Below are 20,109 nucleotides of genomic sequence, written 5' to 3'. Positions count from 1 at the left end.
AGATCTTTATAATCTCGTTTAGGGTCCATGGCCCTCGTGCCCAGTATGTCTACTTTGTGAAATAAATTATCTGTCGCTTGAGGAAGCACTGAAGCAGATACACCTCAGGAGGAGGGATGTTGTTTTTGTAAGCGAAACGCCCATCATTCAAAATGCAAACCAATGAGACTGTGCGAGAGACTGAAACTGTACCCGCGCTGGCACAGTGGGGGATCATGCATGGCCGAGCGAGCGCTGCTCTGACATGGGTTGATTTCTTCATGCTGAACTACACGACTTTCCACCGCTCCTGCTTATATTTGCCTCGTTTCAAGCGACACTTAGAAATATTTGTGTCCATGCTAAGGATTTTATGAACTCGTTTTTTTGCCACGGCACATTTGAACGACTCCGGTTCAAGGAAAGAGCTGCTCCTAGTTCTTCAGCGGTTGTTCAGCCGTGACAATACAGCTACAGCGCCGACGACACGGACACACAGCCGCGCGAGTAAAGGAAGATGTGGCACTGTCTGTAGCTGGTTCTGTGGAGTTAATTATTATTCAAATGTTCTATAAACATTTCAGAGCATATTTATGCATGGACCACGCTGTTATTAACTTGAAAATCAACAATTCAACGCTGCGTAGGCCTATGGTTACAGAAACTATTGGTGCCCAAAGAAGAGTTGATCCGAGAGAATAATTATTCATTTGTGTAGGCTGTGGTAGACCGACTACAGGAGAAAACTATTATAAAGCTAAAAATTCATGTTTATAATATCTGTGACATCCCACATCTTCTGCGGTCGAAGAGGATGCTCTTGTTGCCATGAATACACGACAAAAACAATGACTGAAATAGTCTCTTTTAAATGGATCCTCAACTAATTAATAATCAAGACATTTGCCCACCAATTGCAATAATTTTTATTCCACAAACTGCCATTGCTTTTTTTTACTGAATGAAAAAACAACTTTTTTACAAATGTCAATTCAAGCCTCAGCACAATAACTGCCTCGTGAAATAATCAAATCAATGCGTTATACTCGAGCAGTCAACTAAGACATAAGGCAATTATAATTTAAAAGCCTTCAGATGTGAATCTAATTTCACTCTGTTCATTTGAAGAATTCTACCGCGCCAGACGCTGCATCGAGAGGGACTTTGACGTGTCCAGGTTCGGGAGCCATGCCGCAGATGGAAATGATCCTATGCGTTTCGCTGGTGTTATGGACGTGTGTCTACGGCCAAGAGCCGGTCTCCAAGGTGGTGTCCGACCGCTATGCGGTCTACTGGAACCGGACCAACCCCAGGTGAGTCTCGTGCGTAACCGCAATGTGTGTCAGGGATGGGCCACGGTCACAAACTTCATGCGGGATCAACTTAATTGATGACATTGGTTGGAGGTGGATGGCCCGTAGACCATATGATATTTGTTACAATGTGAATTTTAAATATTCTGCCCTGCTATACTGACCATGCTTCACTTGTGTATTAGCCTAAATATACATTTTATTGATGCACATCGGCAATCATTTACAAAGACGAACGTGTATGTTGCGTGACATATATCTTATCTACCTCTCATCAATAAGTTTGTTATATCCTATACTGTAAATACACCAGAATGATTATTAATATTACCCAGGTTCTGCTGGATGCGTCCACAGATCTGTTGCCGCGAAAGGCTTTCATTTGAGGCTTATAATTTAACTAATGGAACATGATGTGGCTTATCTCTCGAATGAGGGAAATCGGGTGTTAGTTTGATCATTTAAAATATTCTGTGTGAGTCGGATTCTTAACGCGTTCACTTTTACTGATTCGGCAGTAGGACAATTATTCTGTAGCAGCAATAGCTATTGATTTCTGTTAGAATTGGCTACGAATGTATCCAAGTGTCTGTTCAACACATCTAAAATGTTGCCTTGAATAAGATTCAATATTATCAGCCAGTTTTCTTTGGAAAAATGATAAGGCGTTTGCATATGACGCACAACAAAAACCCACAACACTTGTGCCTTCTTAAAACATGTGAAAAGGCTTTCCTCATGGTTGTACAATAAAATACAAGAAATATTCAGTTAGGTTTCCACCTGACATTTGTATTTTATTGTAATTGCTCAAAGTTGCCAATTAGTGTGGTCACAAGGGTAAAGCAATGGCTGTAATTACCCACTGTAATGGGATGGTCAGATGTGACTGCTATTTGACAGAGATGCTAATTGTGCAATACTATTCTCAGGTAGCCTACAGCTTTGAGTTGACTCCCCAGGTGACTAACTGTTATTCACACTGGATGGCCTGATTCTCAGAAAATAGTTTGTAGTATGAGTGTACCACTTCGTGTCATACATAACATATTACCTTTGTATCTTATCAGGTTTTTCCTGACATTGACAGTTTCAGGATGACTCCTCAACATTTATGCTTAGGGAGAAGAAACTGGTCCGTTGGGGTGATTTTGCTTTGCACGGAATCAACAGATGATGCTGCACTTGTTTGTCTTTTTGTGGTAACCCTGAGGCAAAGTGTGTGCAATGAGCTAGTTAGGAGAAGAAAGAGAACGGGTGAGATATTAACGCAAATGGCATCAAACATCAAGGCTCTCTGCCTCTCTACCTATTTTCCTGGAACAGATAACATCTTTGATGCACTTCCATAGTGGCATCAGCTCATTCCAACAGCTCCTGCCAAACCCCAAAAAACGAAAAAGCTTTCCAGCTTCCCAAGTCCTGCTCCTCCAAAGCCATGCCCCCCTGTCCCGGCTACCCTGCCACCCAACCACATGCTGGGGCAGACAATGAGGTGAACACAGAGGGGTATTTCAGCAGTGCCCAGGCCCAGTGTGGTGCATGCTCCTGTGAGAGACACACACATGCTGAGGTCACACACTCTGTGGTAATCAAGCAGGCCCTGGGTTAACCATCACATGGCAGCACAGAGGGGACTGTAGTCAGGGTTAAGCCCAGGGCAGAGCCTGCCTCTCCTCTGAGGCTCTGTGACGGCCATGCAATGGCACCCTGCCTGGGTTTTGTCTGAGGAGAATAGGGCTCCTCAAGTCAATAAATGACTAACTCTAAATTGACTCTCCTTTTCTCATTCAGGGGCCTAATCCAAACCCAACCCACTGTATAATGTAACCATGCACCATGCTAAGACTCAGGGGCCCCTGGCCCTGCCGTTTAATATAACCATGCTCTGTGTTAGACCTTGGGCCCGTGGCCCCTGCGGGGTAATGTAACTATACTCAGCCATCAGAGCCCGAAGCCTGCTGGGGTATAGTCACAACTTCCAGATGAGGCTTTTTTTCTGACCACAGTAGAAAAACGGCACCCAACGCGGCAGCCCTGCAGTCCTGCAGTCCATACTCAGCCATTCATGAAATCCCCTACAGGGACTCTGAAATTGAAATGGGAAGTGACTCGTGAAAAATGGAAATGGTGAAGACATTTTCTATTGTTTAAAACTCATGTAGGTTGATGGTGTCATGTTTGTTGCGCGCTTAATAAACGTTGCTCCTGTTTCCCTCTCAATATCTCTCAAGAAAAACCTCTCAACATTCTGATGCACTTTGTTGATACACTCCAACAGTGGGAATCAAAAGCAGTGGAACAGTAGTGTAACCATGATAAGGATTCAGTCATGCTGGGAGGTGCAAATGACTCAATCAGTGACAGTGAGGCGCTCAAGTCATTATAATCACCTTCATTTAAAAAAAATGAAGTGCTTGTTGAGGAGACATAACATTTCTGAGCTACAATGGATATAGGGTCATTCCATTTGATTTCAATCCACTTTTGAACGCATCCCCTTTGATTTGAATGAAACTTTCAGTGCTTGCCCACGGTGAAAGTGTTATGAACGTGACTTTTTGGAGATACAGATTCTCAAAGTTGACAGATTTTGCATACCCCACCATGCCACAAGACATCACTGGAAAAGATTGAAGGTTCAGTTGAATATAATTTAACAGTTTACAAACAGGGTTGTCAAACAATGTAATAATTTATTGAATTAAAAATAAATCTATAATTATTATTATGATTTTTTTTTTACATTTAACATTTATTTACATTTTCACATATGTTGTACCTTAAAACCTCATTTGCATAATCTGAAGTGCATGCATTGTGCCCGCCATCAGTTGAGACTCAGCATACTCTTGAATACTCTTGGGTGTCATTTCATTCATAGAAATAGAATTCATAGAATGGACCTGTCCCTTCAGATCACTGATGGCGGGCACAACACAAATACCTCAGATTATGTCAAATAGGGTCGTAAAATAGGGTCGTTATGTAAAAAACTGTTTTTGTAAGCATTTAAATGCTATCAAACTCAACCATTTATCTTTTCCAGTGATTAAGACATGGATGTCTCATGGTATGGTGGGGTATGCAAAATGGGTCAACTTTGGGCTCCTATATCTCCTGAATGTTTTGGCATTCAGGTCCAAAAAGTCACTTGATGACCACTTCTACTATGGGAAAATATGTATGGAAAGTTTCATTCAAATCAAAAGGGGTGCAGTCAAAAAGGGATTGAAATAAAATGGAATAACCCTATATTATAATAAGTCCGAGTGTTTTGTTTGACTTGTTAGTGACACATTTTAAGAGAGCATAATTTTTAAGTGCCCGTCTTATAGGAATGTGCTATATTGGTAGTAATTAGCTATAGAAATTGCTCGGCCACAAAATAAAATGTCTTGTAAAGATTGGAGGAGAAGGGCTATCTTTGGATGGCTGTTGGTTAACATACATTCGTGAATGTTGTGTAAACACGGTGGAGGGGCTAGTCATGCATTTTCTTCAGTAATACTGTGTTAATACATGTGTAATTAAAAACACAATTTGTAAGTAAAGTTAACGATTAGATTATTGCCCATTGATGAGTTAGCATTAGAGAAATCCCCACCGGCCTGTATTTAGTTTGATAGTTGCTTAATTAAAACCGTCAGGCTCCATATGGGACACATGCAACCATTGCTGTGGCAAGGTGTTTATTTGTTGCTAATAGGTGGGATCAGTGGAGAATCATTCCTGAGTCCCTAATCTTCCTGCTGTTTGTGTCTCCGATGCCATGGAAACTGATACTCTTCCTCATCAAAGAGGCTCATTGGGTGGGACTAACGACCTGACAGCTGGGGAGAGGGATTTCAGCATTCTACAAGAGCACTGCCACCCTAGGGACTGCAGTTTATGCTTCGTTAATGCCCCTCAAATCTTTCTACAACAGATGTGACATATTTATCAAAGACAATCAAACTACTTTTTCGTCTGTCTTCCAGTTCCACTACTTTGGTATACTTTGATTTGGTTCTGCAGTCCTTGTGAGGACACCTAAGAAATGTGAAAATGACTCAGTGGCTTCTCTTTCCACCTCATAACATCCTTGACCTTACAGACACAGATAGTTCTCCTCTCAGCGAAATGACCTTGGCTGTTTGCTTTCTCTATTCTGGCATCATTTTTAATCTCCACTTAAGAAACCATACACCACTTTCCAGTTTGTGACAAGTTGATGTTGTGATAGTTTCCCAGTGGCATTGTGAGTTTGCTCCATTTGCATTTTTCAGCGTGTTTACCTTTGTTTTCCCCATCAGCCTTTTCCCGGCTCCCTGCTGCTGGGTTCCGCTTGGATACAAAACGGAAACAAAAAGCAGCCACGTCCAAATATTGACTGGGTCTCAGGACTGCAACCCTCTCCCAGCCCCAACCCAGACCGCGTGAAAGGACACTATTGTTCCTATCGTACTCAGCGGCCCCATAGCCGTCTTCTAACTATGCATGCTCTTAAAGCGAGACAGGCATATAGGGAGAGTTGGAGGAGAGGGGAGTGGGAGAGAGAAAGGTAGTTGTGGCAAGGCTCTTGTGAGGGCGAGTACGTAAGGAGGCGAAGGGGAAGGGGCACACAACGGGAGCGAGACACAGTCCACAGGGGTAACAGAAGCTTCCGGAGATGGGACACAGGGTTACCCGGGGAAATAGTGGCCATGCCATGGGCCCCCTGCATGAGGTCAAAACGGATATTTCCACACCTGCCCTTACTTAGCCTGTGGATGGAGCCGCATGTTGCAGCCATCTTCTCAGGGAACTCTTGGCGTCAGAGAGTGAGGTTATTTGTCCTGGCCCTCAAAGAAGGGGAAAATAGTCCTGTGGAGAAAGCAGTCTGTCCCACTGTTCTGTGACCCTGCACACAGAGAAAGGTGCCTTGGCCCTGTCAGTCTCTTCAAACTAACAAGGCTGCCACTGCTTGACTAACGGGGACTAAAAAGAGGAGGGTGTTTTAAGTGGGTGTCTTGTTGGTGAACATTTATTGTGTTAACTGTGTGTAAGTAGGGATTTCTCGGTTACCTTACAGGAATATTCAATATTCAGAGCACCACAAAATGAATCCCTTTTTGGATAGAAAGTCTTTGCCATGCTCTTTCTGTTAAACTTTGTGCAGATCACATTCTCAGCAACTTCTGTAAACTTGTTTTCAGTCAATTTTCCGATCGGTGGTATAGCTCGGCAAGTCGGCATCCGCCATTTAATATGCGTGGGCCAGTCAGTGGATTAGAGCCAACCCTCCAGCCCCTAATCTCCAAGTCTCACTTCAGCGCTCCCAAGGTTCATTTTTCTGCTGTTTCTTAAGGTTTAAGTCTCGGCGGGGCTTTTTGTGTGCTGTTTAAATGTGAGTGGTGAAATGGCGTCCACTGTGTCTTTGTAGGCACCAGTGAGGGTATTAGCAGAGAGGCTCTAAGGGGCTTAAGAGGTCAGCCTCCCTTTGTGTGGAGACACAAAACACTTCCTGTGGGACCCTTCACCCCGCTCTGTTCTTCCCCCAGAAAGCCAGGGCCTGCCTGACCATTCACATTAATCAGGCACAGCCCCTAATGACTGCAGTAAAGCCTCTGGAACTGCCGCTTGAAGGCCCTAAAGAGTCCCTAAAGCCTCCTGACAGACAGTGTAGTGGTGTGCGGGGAAGGCTTCTGTATTGACGGCCTCTGTGCAGTAGAGTGGTGAGTGGCTATCCGAGCTTCCTTTTACAGTACGCTTTAGCAGAACAAGCCCACAATGAAAGAGGACTATGTACAGTAGGCCAAGGTAATGAAAATGGACGCCACAAACAGAATCCACCAGGAAAGTGTAGGGTCTGAACCGTTTCTCCTGCGGTGAGCTGCAGTAGCGTTGCGTTATCTACTGCACGCCTCCTATTGCAGAACGTTCTCCCCAAGGAAAGGAAGTCAAGGACGCATTTTGCACTGCAGACTTTAAATGGATCAAGTAAATGGAGAGAACAAATTGTCTCAGTGCAAATCAGGGGAGAGATGGGGAGAGAGAGAGAGAGAAAGTCAGAACGAGAACCGGAAGGATCTCCTTTCCCTCTGTCGACCATAGCTGAGCTCTCTGCAGCTGGAGGGCTAGAGCAAAGGTGTCAAACTCATTTCGCCCAGGGCTGCGTTCGGTCTTCAATGTGTTATACTTCCTCACCGTTAAAAATATATTTAAAAAATAGTCCTCTATTCATCGTTTTTGGAACTTTTGATGCTCCCTGGCTGTCGTTCATTAATTCTGGTGATTATTAGCGAGCTGGCAATAACTGTATGGAACTGTATGTATGTAGGTCCATTATCATTTCTAATTGGCCTACATTTTCTACTACCTCGTGGGCTCGATCTGGCCCGCGGGCCGTATGTTTGACACCCCTGGCCTAAAGCCTGGTTATTTACAGAGGATTGGCTCGTCCTCTGTCTTTAGTAATTAGTCATGATTGCTGTTCGCAGTGCTCAGTCTGAGATAGCTCCAGAAGGGTGTGGTCGTGACAGTTTGGCTGTTTTAGTGTTGCTAACTGGAATTCCACCAGTGCTACTCTCTGGTCTATGGCACACAGACCTGGCATGCTTGTGGCTCCCACCAGGCACATTGGCACAGGGTGCTGTGTTTTACAGACCTTAGTATATACTATTCCAAATGAATCCAAATTGGCCGGAAAGTATGCACGATATAAAACAAATGTGATTACAGCCAAGCATCCGTGTAATGCTTCGGGAACTTTATTTGGGTCAATGTGGCTTTTGAAATGAAAGAAAAAGCAAATATCCCTCTCCAAGAGGCAAAGTTTCCTCATTTCATTGGTGAATAACTTTCAAGGTCTTGTTTTTTTTTTGGGGGGGGGGGATTAAGACATTTAGCTTCTACAGAATTTCTTCTGTGATTGCATCAGACTTACAGACAAACAGGGTAGATGAAGTGTGTAGTATTATTTTTTCACCCCATTGTATTTGCTGATTAGATCAGATTGAATTACTGATACACTCTGAAAACGAAATTGGCCTACATTTTTTAATGGTTGAATGTACTGTGCTCCTCCTCTCTAATTAATTTGGTTCAAGTGAAGTAAATATTACCTTTGTCTGATGAAACTTTGTTTTATCTGATGAAAGCTCATTATTTTTCATAGCATGTTAAGAGAAGTCTTATATATTGGGTTAGCTTAGTGTATGCAATGATCTTTTGCATAGTTGTGGCGTTTCAGGCACCCGTGGACAGATGAGGTAAAGGGCATTGATAATGTGATTTCTGAGTAAAAAAAAGAAGAAGTGACATTTGGATATCTGGGAAGAACAATGTTCTTTTCGTTAACTTGATGTGACTTTGCAGGACATTTAGTGTGGCTTTCTGGCCCATGGAGACAGAGGGTATGTCCTCCTGTTGTCTTTGAGCATGCTCAGTGCTTTGGAACCCATGAAATATTAAAAAGCTGTTTGCGATCTCACAGTAGAGCCTGGACAGCAAACCTTCACACGCAACCAGAAGAAATCCAGGTCAGGACCGCCATGACTTTAATGCAGGGGTCGACATTTTGTCTCACTCCATAATACATACATGTTTTCTCACTCACCCCATGTTTCTTTGATGTTAAGAGACTTCGATGAAATCATATGAGTTTATCATCACCCCAAGTTTAGCACTGTTGATTGAAATCTCAGACTGCTAGGATTTGTTCTGTCTTCATAGGTGTCTCTCTCTCCTCTTTGCCTGACTCCCAGCTGTGTCTTGTGACGGGGAGGGAAGCAGAGACCGCCATTTCCCTCCAAATTCGACTCCATTTTGTTTTCAAGAAATAAAGTCGGGTTGAGAATCCTGGGAGCCTTACTGAACAGGCTCCGCCCCTTGTTTAATTCAACATGAAGATCTTTAGGAGACAACGAACAGCTTTAGATATGATTAACCAAAGTTTTTTGGATTGTGATTTTAATGCATTTCTCCAAAAGCATGTGCAACGTTAGTTTAGACTGAAAACAATGGTAGAAGCAACATAGTCATGGCTTGGCTGTGTTTGTGTCATAGCCATGTTGCGTTTGTGCCCTAGCCTAGCTTAGCATAGCTGTATCTGTGCCTTGGTTACCCTAGCTGAGCCGGCGGCCTGGCACCCGTATCACTCCTCACGGCAACACAGTGGGAACAAGCATGCAGATGCTCGCAGGGCCCGGGCTGATGATCTCCCTTTATGTCTTGGCTCCGCCAGGTCCCTCAGTTATTCTAGTGCATAATTGATGGCAGAGTTAGAATAGCAGAAGTAATGCGATGAGAGGGTGCAGCCAGGCGGAGCGAGGGATCGCGTGTGTGCGACTGCAAACAGTGGAGGGGACGACGAGAGGACATCTGGAGTAACAGGTCCCCGTCCTCTGGTGCGTGGAGCTCGACACAGAATGTCACCCTCCCAGCCAATCACAGCTCAACATCTTCCCACCAATAAGAAGTCTTCGCCGAAGCAGAATACTACGTTCCCCGTGAATCAGACAACCGACCGCAGTTAGCAGTCTGTAGTCTGCAGATGATGTGCTAAGTTTGTCATAGGTTTTATTAGCCTTTTCTCATATTAAATGAAACTGAAATAGAGAATGAGTAGCATTACGCTTTAAATTACATTGATTATAATTGAAGTCATTTGGCATTTTACTGGTCATGTGAATGAGCCTGGATTGTGGTGTTTATGGGTACATTGCGTCACAAGGCGTAGTCTCCACCATCTTTGTTCCTTTATCATGCATTAGATGAAGCAGAGATTGGCTGTGCTGGATCTCTAGTGACAGGGTGTATATCAGACCTAGACAAGTCACTACAAAGAGACACTAATGGCCAAATAACCCTCCGTTGTCTACTAAACAAAGAGGCCAGGTCACAGATAACCTGTCCTGTCCCACTTTGAAGCAGTCGACTACCTTTCTCAACAGAAAACTGCAATAAAAGCTGCAGGACTTCCCCTGAAACCCATCTGAAATACCTGTGTTCCTGGTTACGATGCTGCGATCAGAGCTTGAAACCACTCAGTATAATTCCCAATAGTATTATAGTACTATGGGACAGACAAGAGGGACCAGATGTACTGGATAGATGTGAGACAATAACAACTATATTAGATTATTTTTTTAATAACGTAGAATTTCTTCAATGTAAGTCAGCCAGCCCAGCACTAAAATATATCAATGAAAATGCCTTAATTTTCAATTGATAAATGAACATCTTTTAATTTTTTTTAAAGAAAACCTTTAGTTGTTAGAAATAGATAACAATTTATTTTCCATCGTTATATCATTTGAATTACGACCAACAGTCATCTAATAAAGTGATGATATTTTAGTTGTACTAATTAAAACCTAACATCTATTCCATGGAATCAATCTATCAGACCAAGCAATGTTCTGTATATGTATTACTATATATTTGTAAGAATCAAGATTCTCAAGGGATTGTATATTATAGCAGCTTATTAGAGGAGAAAATATTTTTTAGATTTCAGTTATAAACTCTGAGCCATGCTATGATTTGGCCAGTTACAGTATTCCATAATAACTCAATGGGCAGGTCTGTCTGGAGAAAGAAATATTACCGCTCTGCTATAAAGACTTCCTAAGCAGTGAGCACACTCAAGGAACAAGTAAAACATATTTATGAGCAGGACTTTATGATCTTAATGACCAAAGCCCAGGCCCTTTAAGTGCACTTCTGGGCAGAGATGTTTTAGGGCCAGACATGGAACCAGCCAGGTAGTGCTCATACAGAGGCACTACTGGTAATATTTACTGGAATTTATTGTTTTGATATGTTCATCCTCACATGGTGACGAAAACAGTTGTAAATTGTCACATATAACATGCTACTGCAGTATCGGTGTTTTCACTCGCTAGGGCATTTGTTTGTAGCCTATGTTTAAGAGCAAAAAATAAATAAAAAATCAAGGCATTCACTAAATTCACTATTTCAACAATTACATTACTCCAAAATTGAAGTACAATATTTTGTTATAAGACAACAGATTTAGAAAGATATAAAGACAACTTTTAAACAAATAAATTAAATATCGCCAACTATTTTTTAGATAGATAGATGAGAAAGATTATTTTTTTTTAACTAAAAAAATAAACATTTTCATAAGAGTTTTGTGGTGGGTATAAATCAAATCAAATGTACAATGAACTTCTGACAAAATTGATCAACAACTGGAAAATACAAAATAATTACATTTGAATTGTTTGAAATACAATCAAGTATTTTCATTAAGTTAAGATAAGATAAGTTAATAAGTTATGTAAAGGAGGCCCTAACCATATTTTATGGAATGAGTAAATAACACAGTCAGGTGAATGGTGCTTTCTAGATATAATGGTTATTTATCTCTCAGTCTAAGAGAAAAGTGCAGTTGTATTTAGGAAGCTGGCATTTCAGTGCTTGGATGGACCTTTGATCCAACCATGGGTGTTTCGTGATGGCTTCCAAATCTGTCACTACTCCTCTGTTTCGCCTATTGGAGCATATCGAATGATTAAAGACGGGGGTAAAAGAGAATTGATTGAAAAAAAGCCTCTGGTCTGTTAGGTTCTGAAGTCTTGTGACTGCTACTTTGGGCAATGCAGAAGTTCTGTTAGTGAGGTCAGTCACACGATACACAGGGGGCCAAAGAAGTACACCGGCTAACACATCACACACGTTTAACAACCACCAACCAAGCTACCATAGTATGACGGAGGCAGGCTCATTGGAAATTTTGCCCAGCAACATGATAGGAAATATGGTGGGCTGAGCTAATATTGCTGGTTACAATTCTCCTTTTCTATTGGTTAAAAATTGACCATGTGCAACTGGATTTTGCCCCAATTGTTTCTGGAAAACATTGAAATAACTGATCATTCTGATAAAACTTTTAGGTAAACTCCAGGCTTCATTTAATAGATCTATATCATTGTGTTAATCATTTTGGCGTTCAGTTTCAGCTGGCAGTGTGGCTCACAGTGCTTGCCTGTGCTGGTCTAATGATCTCCTGCATTTGGTAGCTTTGTTCCTGTTATTTAAATCCCAGATTATTTTGAATTACAAATCCTCTAGGCTAGTGTAAGGGATAGGAATTATGCAAATCGAAGCCCAAAGACAATGGAAGCGAGGTGTGATCAGTCAGAAACTCACCAATAAGGATTAAGCCAGAACCTGTGGCAACCAATGAGGCATAGAGCAGCTGCGTTTTCATTGGGAGATCAGCACTGATAACTAAAAGTGTGACAGATACACCATGTGGAAATCGTATTCCATCTGTACCCATGCCTAAAGGGAGGCCGTTAATGCACTGTTGGATTTATGCTGTGTGGCAGTGCTAGTTTATTTTGGGGCATATAGCCACTGAAAAGCACAGAGCAATCATTTTAAAACAGTATCCACAACATAGTGTCCATGCCACATAGTAACCACACACACACACACACACACACACACACACACACACACACACACACACACACACACACACACACACACACACACACACACACACACACACACACACACACACACACACACACACACACACACACACACACACACACACACACACACACACACACACACACACACACACACACACACACACACACACACACACGGGGGCCTTCCTTTAGCCCAAGACATCTGAAGTAAATGTGAGAAGGTTATAACCACCCGTCTCTCTCTCTCTCTCTCTCTCTCTCTCTCTCTCTCTCTCTCTCTCTCTCTCTCTCTCTCTCTCTCTCTCTCTCTCTCTCTCTCTCTCTCTCTCTCTCTCTCTCTCTCTCTCTGTCTCTCTCTATCTCTGTCTGTTCCTCACTTTCTTTCTCTCTTACCCTTTTTCTTGAGAATGATTTATCTGTATCCCTGTCTCTCCACATTTCTCTCTCTGCTTTCCTTTTTCTGTCTCTCCCTCTCTAAACCCCTCACCCTCCTCTCCCTCCCTCCCTGCCCTGGTGTCCAGACGTCTGTCACATATGCTGACTCCCAGTCCTGGGCTGATATCAGATATGAGGAGAGGGACTTCACAGCCTTTCACTCCTCTCCTTCCCCCACCCCTTAACCCTCCACCTCCGACCCAGCTGACTCCCCCATACTGGAACGGCTAAAGTTGACCTCTGATGTCATTTCCTCCCCTCTTGGCGTGACTCCACAGGACTGATACTATGCATCGTATCGTATGGATCTTTAGTAGGCGTTTTCCCAAGTTGTATACCGTACTCTTTCCTCTGCGCCTGTTAATGGATGTGAATGTGTGATTGGATATGACTGCATATAGCAGATGCTTGTTTTTTTTATCAGTATCCGGGCTGTGGGTACAGCTTGATGTGTGGTACCACAGTAAGCAGCAGGGTGTGATGTTCACTGTTTGTGGGCCTCGTATTGTGCTCAGTGCTCATGGCTGTTACAGATGCTCTTCAGATGATTGTGTGGCACGGCATGATTTTAATTTGAAACCACACTCTGGCCCAGACAGACACTCTCATCTAATCTGGTGTGGAAATGAGTCTGCAGGCTGTGTGGAGACAGAGGTCTTAAAACACACACACAACACAACTGACAAGCACATCATGCCATGCATTACTTTATCCCCCTGTAAATAAGCGTTTTGACCAGAGTTTGTGATTAATGAACGTCGATAGCCGTGAATAAAGTGCAGTTTAAATGTTAACAGTGTCCTCATCTGTTTGTATTGCCCCACATGTAACACAATTCTCAGATCTGCAGTAGCCACATTATCTCCCCACATCCCTCACATCTTAGATGGAGAAATGCGCTTTAGCGTACCCCGACTCGCGGTCCCTCCCCACCAATGTCTTCCTGCAGCCTTTTGTTACGGTTCAGAATGGAGTTGACGCGTGTGAAAGCGAACGTGTTACCCCCAGCCCAAAGGTTCATTATCCACTGCTGTTCTCACGGGGAGATAGAAAAATCACTTCTTTGTGAAGAGGAGGAAAGAGCTTCCCTCTGACCTCATGGCTGTGGTGTAATGTCAGGGGGTTGAGGTTGGCTGCTGGGGTGTAGCCACACCCACTGGGCTGATGAACTGTGGAACCCTCCCTGAGCTTGTCTTTCCCACTAGGGGAGAATCTCTGTTGCATACTCCCCAAGTCCTCTCTCCTCACCTCCTTCTCAAAACCAATTGGATGAGAAAGACAGAGGTCCCGCCCCTCTGACCTCCTCCAATGGGTTTTGAGAAGGAGGTGAGGAGAGAGGACGCGAGAAGTATGCAATTGAGATTCTCCCCAGGATTACAAAAGATAGCCAGGGCCCCTACTGGAGAGACTTGGCTATGGAAACTTAAAGAGAACTGACTTATGTGCAAATGCTGCATTTCACACTGTATCATTTATCATCCCTCTGCTAATTACGTGTCACAAACTGAGACTCTGAATACATCCCTTTCCTCTACAAACTGATCTCAGATACACCCAGCTCATTATGAGAACTGCTCGTACCCCCTGTACAGCAGAGGACTGTACTGCAGCAGCATGGCTAGCCTTCCTTCCACAGCTCTCCAACTAGAGAGCTCACAAACAGATGACATAATGGCCCAGAAGAGCCTGCTGTCTTTCAGGTGCAAATTGAAACAGTGTGTGTTTGCCAGCGAGCTCATCCCAGCTAGCGAACGCTAACACTCTCTCTGGCCACATTCCATCCTCCCGCCAAGCCCAGGGACGTCACTCACATCCCAACGCACTGTGATGGTGTTTTAAGAGTAAATATGCAAACTGTGTGATATCCAATAGGCTATCAGATGTAATTATGACACCAGTCTGCTGAAGCATCACACCCCTGGGGCTGGTCAGAGCACTGAGCAGTAGTCCCCCCTTCCCCCATGACAGCTATGTCTCGTTAGCAAGAAATGTGAAAATAGCAGCACTTTTACAGAACTCAACCTCCATGGGAAAAGCTGGTTCTGTGGGGAGAGAACTGTTAATGGATTAAGTGGCTGCTCCTTTTCCCAGTGTAGGCCCTTACTGTTCATTCACATATGGCCCTCCGTACTGGGCACGCTAATAGGCATGGCTAGCGTAGCCACTCAGCTTTTGACCCAGTTCCCTGGCCCTAACTTCCAGCTTTCCCCCTTGCTCTATTCATCTCCGCGGCCCGGCATTCTTGTTAAAAAAAGAAAAGTGTGTTCACTTTGGCGGCCAATGAAAGGAACCGGGGAACACGGGACTTAAATCACTTAATGAGGGGAGACAAGCAGTGCTTTTGTCCAAGTTGTACTTGAGCTGCGTCCAGCCAAAGGCCTCTAACGGGGTCTGACACCTTTTCTCAGTGGCAGGGCCTGTATGTTTCAGCACATCACCAAGGGGCTACAATCCCCACTCCAATGTATGTACGTTTACACTGTAAAACATCACAGCATTTATTTGGATTTCTAAGCCATATCACTCTGTTTATTTAGCTGGGACATTCCTTCGTTGTAGGAGCGGCAACAGGAGTGCATTTCTCGGCAGGAAGGAACCCACAGGAAGTCTGAACCACTGTAAGGGCAGGGCAGGGTCGCTCCCTGTGGGCTTGTGGCCTTGCTGGGGAGTATGAATGATTGGGATCGGAGGCCAGAAAGGCACGTAGCAGAGCCACGACCGCTCCACCCCAGCCCCGTGTGACTTCCAGCCAGTCCCAACTGTTTCACACACGGAAGGAAAACCACTCTCACTCTCCTTTTTCCTCACTTTCTCCTTTTATCACTACTGCCCTGCCCTATCTTCCTCTCACCCTCATTCCGTAGTTTTTTCTTCCTCGCCTCTCTCTCTCTCCTTCTCTCTCTCTCTCTCTCTCTCTCTCTCTCTCTCTCTCTCTCTCTCTCTCTCTCTCTCTCTCTCTCTCTCTCTCTCTCTCTCTCTCTCTCTCCTTCTCTCTCTCTCTCTCTCTCTCTCTCTCTCTCTTCTCTCTCTCTTCTCTCTCTCTCTCTCTCTCTCTCTCTCTCTCTCTCTCTCTCTCTCTCTCTCTCTCTCTCTCTCTCTCTCTCTCTCTCTCTCTCTCTCTCTCTCTCTCTCTCTCTCTCTCTCTCTCTCTCTCTCTCTCTCTCTCTCTCTCTCTCTCTCTCTCTCTCTCTCTCTCTCTCTCTCTCTCTCTCTCTCTCTCTCTCTCTCTCCTTCTCTCTCTCTCTCTCTCTCTCTCTCTCTCTCTCTCTCTCTCTCTCTCCCTCTCTCTCCCTCTCTCTCTCTCTCTCTCTCTCTCTCCTTCTCTCTCTCTCTCTCTCTCTCTCTCTCTCTCTCTCTCTCTCTCTCTCCTCTCTCTCTCTCTCTCTCTCTCTCTCTCTCTCTCTCTCTCTCTCTCTCTCTCTCTCTCTCTCTCTCTTCTCTCTCTCCTTCTCTCTCTCTCTCTCTCTCTCTCTCTCTCTCTCTCTCTCTCTCTCTCTCTCTCTCTCTCTCTCTCTCTCTCTCTCTCTCTCTCTCTCTCTCTCTCTCTCTCTCTCTCTCTCTCTCTCTCTCTCTCTCTCTCTCTCTCTCTCTCTCTCTCTCTCTCTCTCTCTCTCTCTCTCTCTCTCTCTCTCTCTCTCTCTCTCTCTCTCTCTCCCTCTCTCTCCCTCTCTCTCCCTCTCTCTCTCTCTCTCTCTCTCTCTCTCTCTCTCTCTCTCTCTCTCTCTCTCTCTCCTTCTCTCTCTCTCGTTCAGTCCTGCTTTCTCTCTTTCTTAATCCTCCTTATTCCTCCTTTCATCTTTCTAGTTCAGTATTTCACTCCTTCTCTCCATCTCAACCCAATCCCCATCACTCACCCCTTTCTTCTCTCTGAAATCCCGTCATCCTGCTCTGTTAGTTTGTCCATCTCTGAACTAGGACCGATGCTCACAGATGACATTTGTGCAGAGCTTCAGTAACACACACACACAGGCAGATGAGGTGTAAATATCTTCAGCGGGGGGTGTGTAATTGGAAAGGTTCACTTTAATTATGGAATGTCATTCAAGTTTTTAGCTGCTTGCCAAATCTGGGCCCAACGTGTAAATTAGTTTCCTGATGAGCAAGGGATTTTAAAAGGCCAGTTCTTGCACTGGGGGATGGAAGAGCCGGAATGGCATTACACGAACCATTAACATATCAGCTGTAAACAGTTGTCACTGAAAAGCCGCTGTGTGTGTTTGTTGGTGTGTGTCTGCGTGTGTGTGTGGGTCCTCAACATAAGCTCATCCTAGTCATGGTGCTCAGTAAATGCCACATGATGCTGTTTTTACTAGCCCAGTTTCTTTTGCTTCCCTTTGAAATTACAGCCACCCATTGACAACCAAAACAGGTCAAAAACCCTATTAGGATGCAGAACACCTCCTTAGGCAAATATGGATTTGTCTTTGTGCAAATGTATAAAGAATGAACAGTGTGTAGTTTGCTTTGCGACCCTGCTTTGTATGGGTTTGAATGGCCTGCGACATGGCCCAGTAAACCCTGAGAAACCTGCAACATGAAAGGCTTCGTCTTTACACCAAGGAAATTATCGTGACACCTAATCACAAAAAGAGAGAGGGAAAAAAATCCCACAGGAGCCCACAGCAATCTCCCCGGGTTATCTTGAGGGAGCGTGACCTTTGTGACATTGATAGGATTTCACACACACACACACACACACACACACACACACACACACACACACACACACACACACACACACACACACACACACACACACACACACACACACACACACACACACACACACACACACACACACACACACACACACACACACACACACACACACACACACACACACACACACTTTCATTAGCCCTCTGTGGTGTGTATCTCTTGTGCTTGGCTTTGTAGAGGTGGGGGAGATGGATGCCTTTTCTCAGCTTTCTCTCTCTGTTGTCCTCAGTCTTCCTTAATGGTCCTTTAAGAGAGTGAAACTGATGGAAAAAACTGACCTTAGATCAGTAGCTAACATAAAGCCATCTCCTTGAGCCAAACTTCTCTTTATTATCACCCAGTATTTTATACACCCAATAAAAAACGTATAAAATGTGTTTTGCGTTTACCTTGAAATATTTGCAGACTGGTCAAATTCAGCGAAGCAGCCATTTGAAAAGAGGCATGCCTGTCGGCAGTTGGCTGGATTGGGACCAGTGAAACCAGTCTGCACTCCTCCACTCTCTCGCTCTGTGTCTCTTTCTCTCCCCCAGTCAGTCTCTCCATTCCTCTTGACAGGCCTTTCTCATGTCAGGCCAAACATGTGCTTTTCCTTAATGCTGGCGGACTGATAACCCAGGGTACCTAGTGCTGGAGGCTTCACAGACAGCTATTTTCCATGAGCAGTAAATAAAATAAACAGTTGGCTATTTTTTTGGTGGGGGGGGGTGTAAGGCCAGATGGATGAGGTGTTTTAAATCAGCAGAGCTCCGAGGCTGAGCAGGGCCCCGCTGAATGTTCTCTGCACCCCTAGTGGACTGACATTACCTCAGGAGGGAGATGAGGAGAGGAGAGTAGAGGAGAGGAGGATAGGAACTCACCCCATATTTCTATCTACGCGTATATGTCTCTTTCGTTCTTGTTCCCAAGATCTTTTCATCTCGATTTTGTCTGCGGAAACAAACACATTCATTATTAGCTGCCCGAATCATCCACAGTGAAAAGAGTCTGAGCTTTCCAAATCCAGACTCCATCCTTTATCAACGTGTCTCTCCATCCAAGCTGTTCACTGTGTGAGTTTCTGATCTAAGATGATCTAAGTCTGATGTGTAATCCCAGCCACCTGGGTGTGTGATGGAACAGTATGAGCTTATCACAACCATCAGCCTCGTCTGGTTAACAGATACAGAAATACAGCTGGGAGGGTGTCACTCAACACACACAGTCTTGTATACACAGATGAGCATGAGTATCTCTGTATGTGTCTATATGTGTGCGTGTGTGTGTGTTGGTGAGTGCATGTTTGCCATACTAGTAGAGCATCATTTGGTGAGTGCATGTTTGTCAGAGTGTATCAGTGTCAGATTTGTAGGTCAGCAGTGATGTCATCAGGCCGCGATCTGCTGACCACTCCCCTTTGGCAGTGGGCCAGGTCCTGAACGTCATTCACGTCATTGGACATGGACAACAAAGGCCCCTCTGGCCCCTCTCTTTGAGAGAATGTCACTCGCCGAACAAAACCAGCAACGCTTGTTCATAACACGCCTGTCAACCCCCAAACAAAACCCAGCATCAGCCTTTCACACTGTGACAGTCATCTCCTCAAACAAGTCCAGCCACCTCTCTCTTCCCCCCACTCTATGTAGTGTAGTATTTAGGGGGCAGAGTACCACTCACATTAGATCAAAGGGGGTATCAGATACATGGCAGCGGTCCCGACCCTGATACCAGCGTCTCCTGTGTAGTGTACGAGGTGGCTATGAAAAGCCCATTGTGCCCCTGCAAGCATGGTGTGGAGATAATTAGTGTGTACACCACCATGTCGGTCCTGGTGTGATCTCCCTGCTGGTCTCTTTGCGCCCGGCCTTTTGTGAGTCGTGCGAGAACTGGGAAGAGTCGGGGGCTCTGTGTAGTTGTGCTATCAGAGACCGAGATCAGCGTTCCTGTCTCTCGTCTTCTTCTCACGGCCAGATCAGCGTCTCACAGCCCTCCTGATTTACAGTCTGGTGGGCCGGTGGCTCCAGGATCGGGTGGCACTGCCCCTGTGTGTGCCAGGGAATCCTTAGGTGTTAGGTTCACTAATGTTGTTGCTTTATGCCCTTAAGAACTGGCCTGTTGCCAGGTTTATTGTTGAATCTCAGAATGAAGGAGGTTGGGGTGTCACGTTCTGACCTTAGTTCCTTTGTTTTGTCTTTGTTTTAGTATGGTCAGGGCGTGAGTTGGGGTGGGCAGTCTATATTATTTTTTCT

General features: G+C 44.5%; 1 protein-coding gene across 2 annotated transcripts in view; it reads left to right on the top strand.

Moving 5' to 3' along the window:
- The first annotated feature begins 203 nt into the window (after positions 1-203).
- The window catches only part of LOC124007116 (ephrin-A5-like), a 54,834-nt gene continuing 34,928 nt past the window's right edge, over positions 204-20,109 (top strand). For both annotated transcript variants that reach the window (XM_046317436.1, XM_046317435.1), the window contains exon 1: positions 204-1,292. In XM_046317436.1, coding sequence (XP_046173392.1) covers positions 1,168-1,292 — 125 coding nt within the window. In that variant the 5' untranslated portion in view covers positions 204-1,167. The remainder of the gene's footprint in view (positions 1,293-20,109) is intronic.

This window comes from Oncorhynchus gorbuscha, linkage group LG20, assembly GCF_021184085.1.
Source record: "Oncorhynchus gorbuscha isolate QuinsamMale2020 ecotype Even-year linkage group LG20, OgorEven_v1.0, whole genome shotgun sequence".
Classification (NCBI taxonomy): Eukaryota; Metazoa; Chordata; class Actinopteri; order Salmoniformes; family Salmonidae; genus Oncorhynchus; species Oncorhynchus gorbuscha.
The sequence above is the reverse complement of the archived record's forward strand: the minus strand, read 5'-3'. Positions and strand labels throughout refer to the sequence as shown.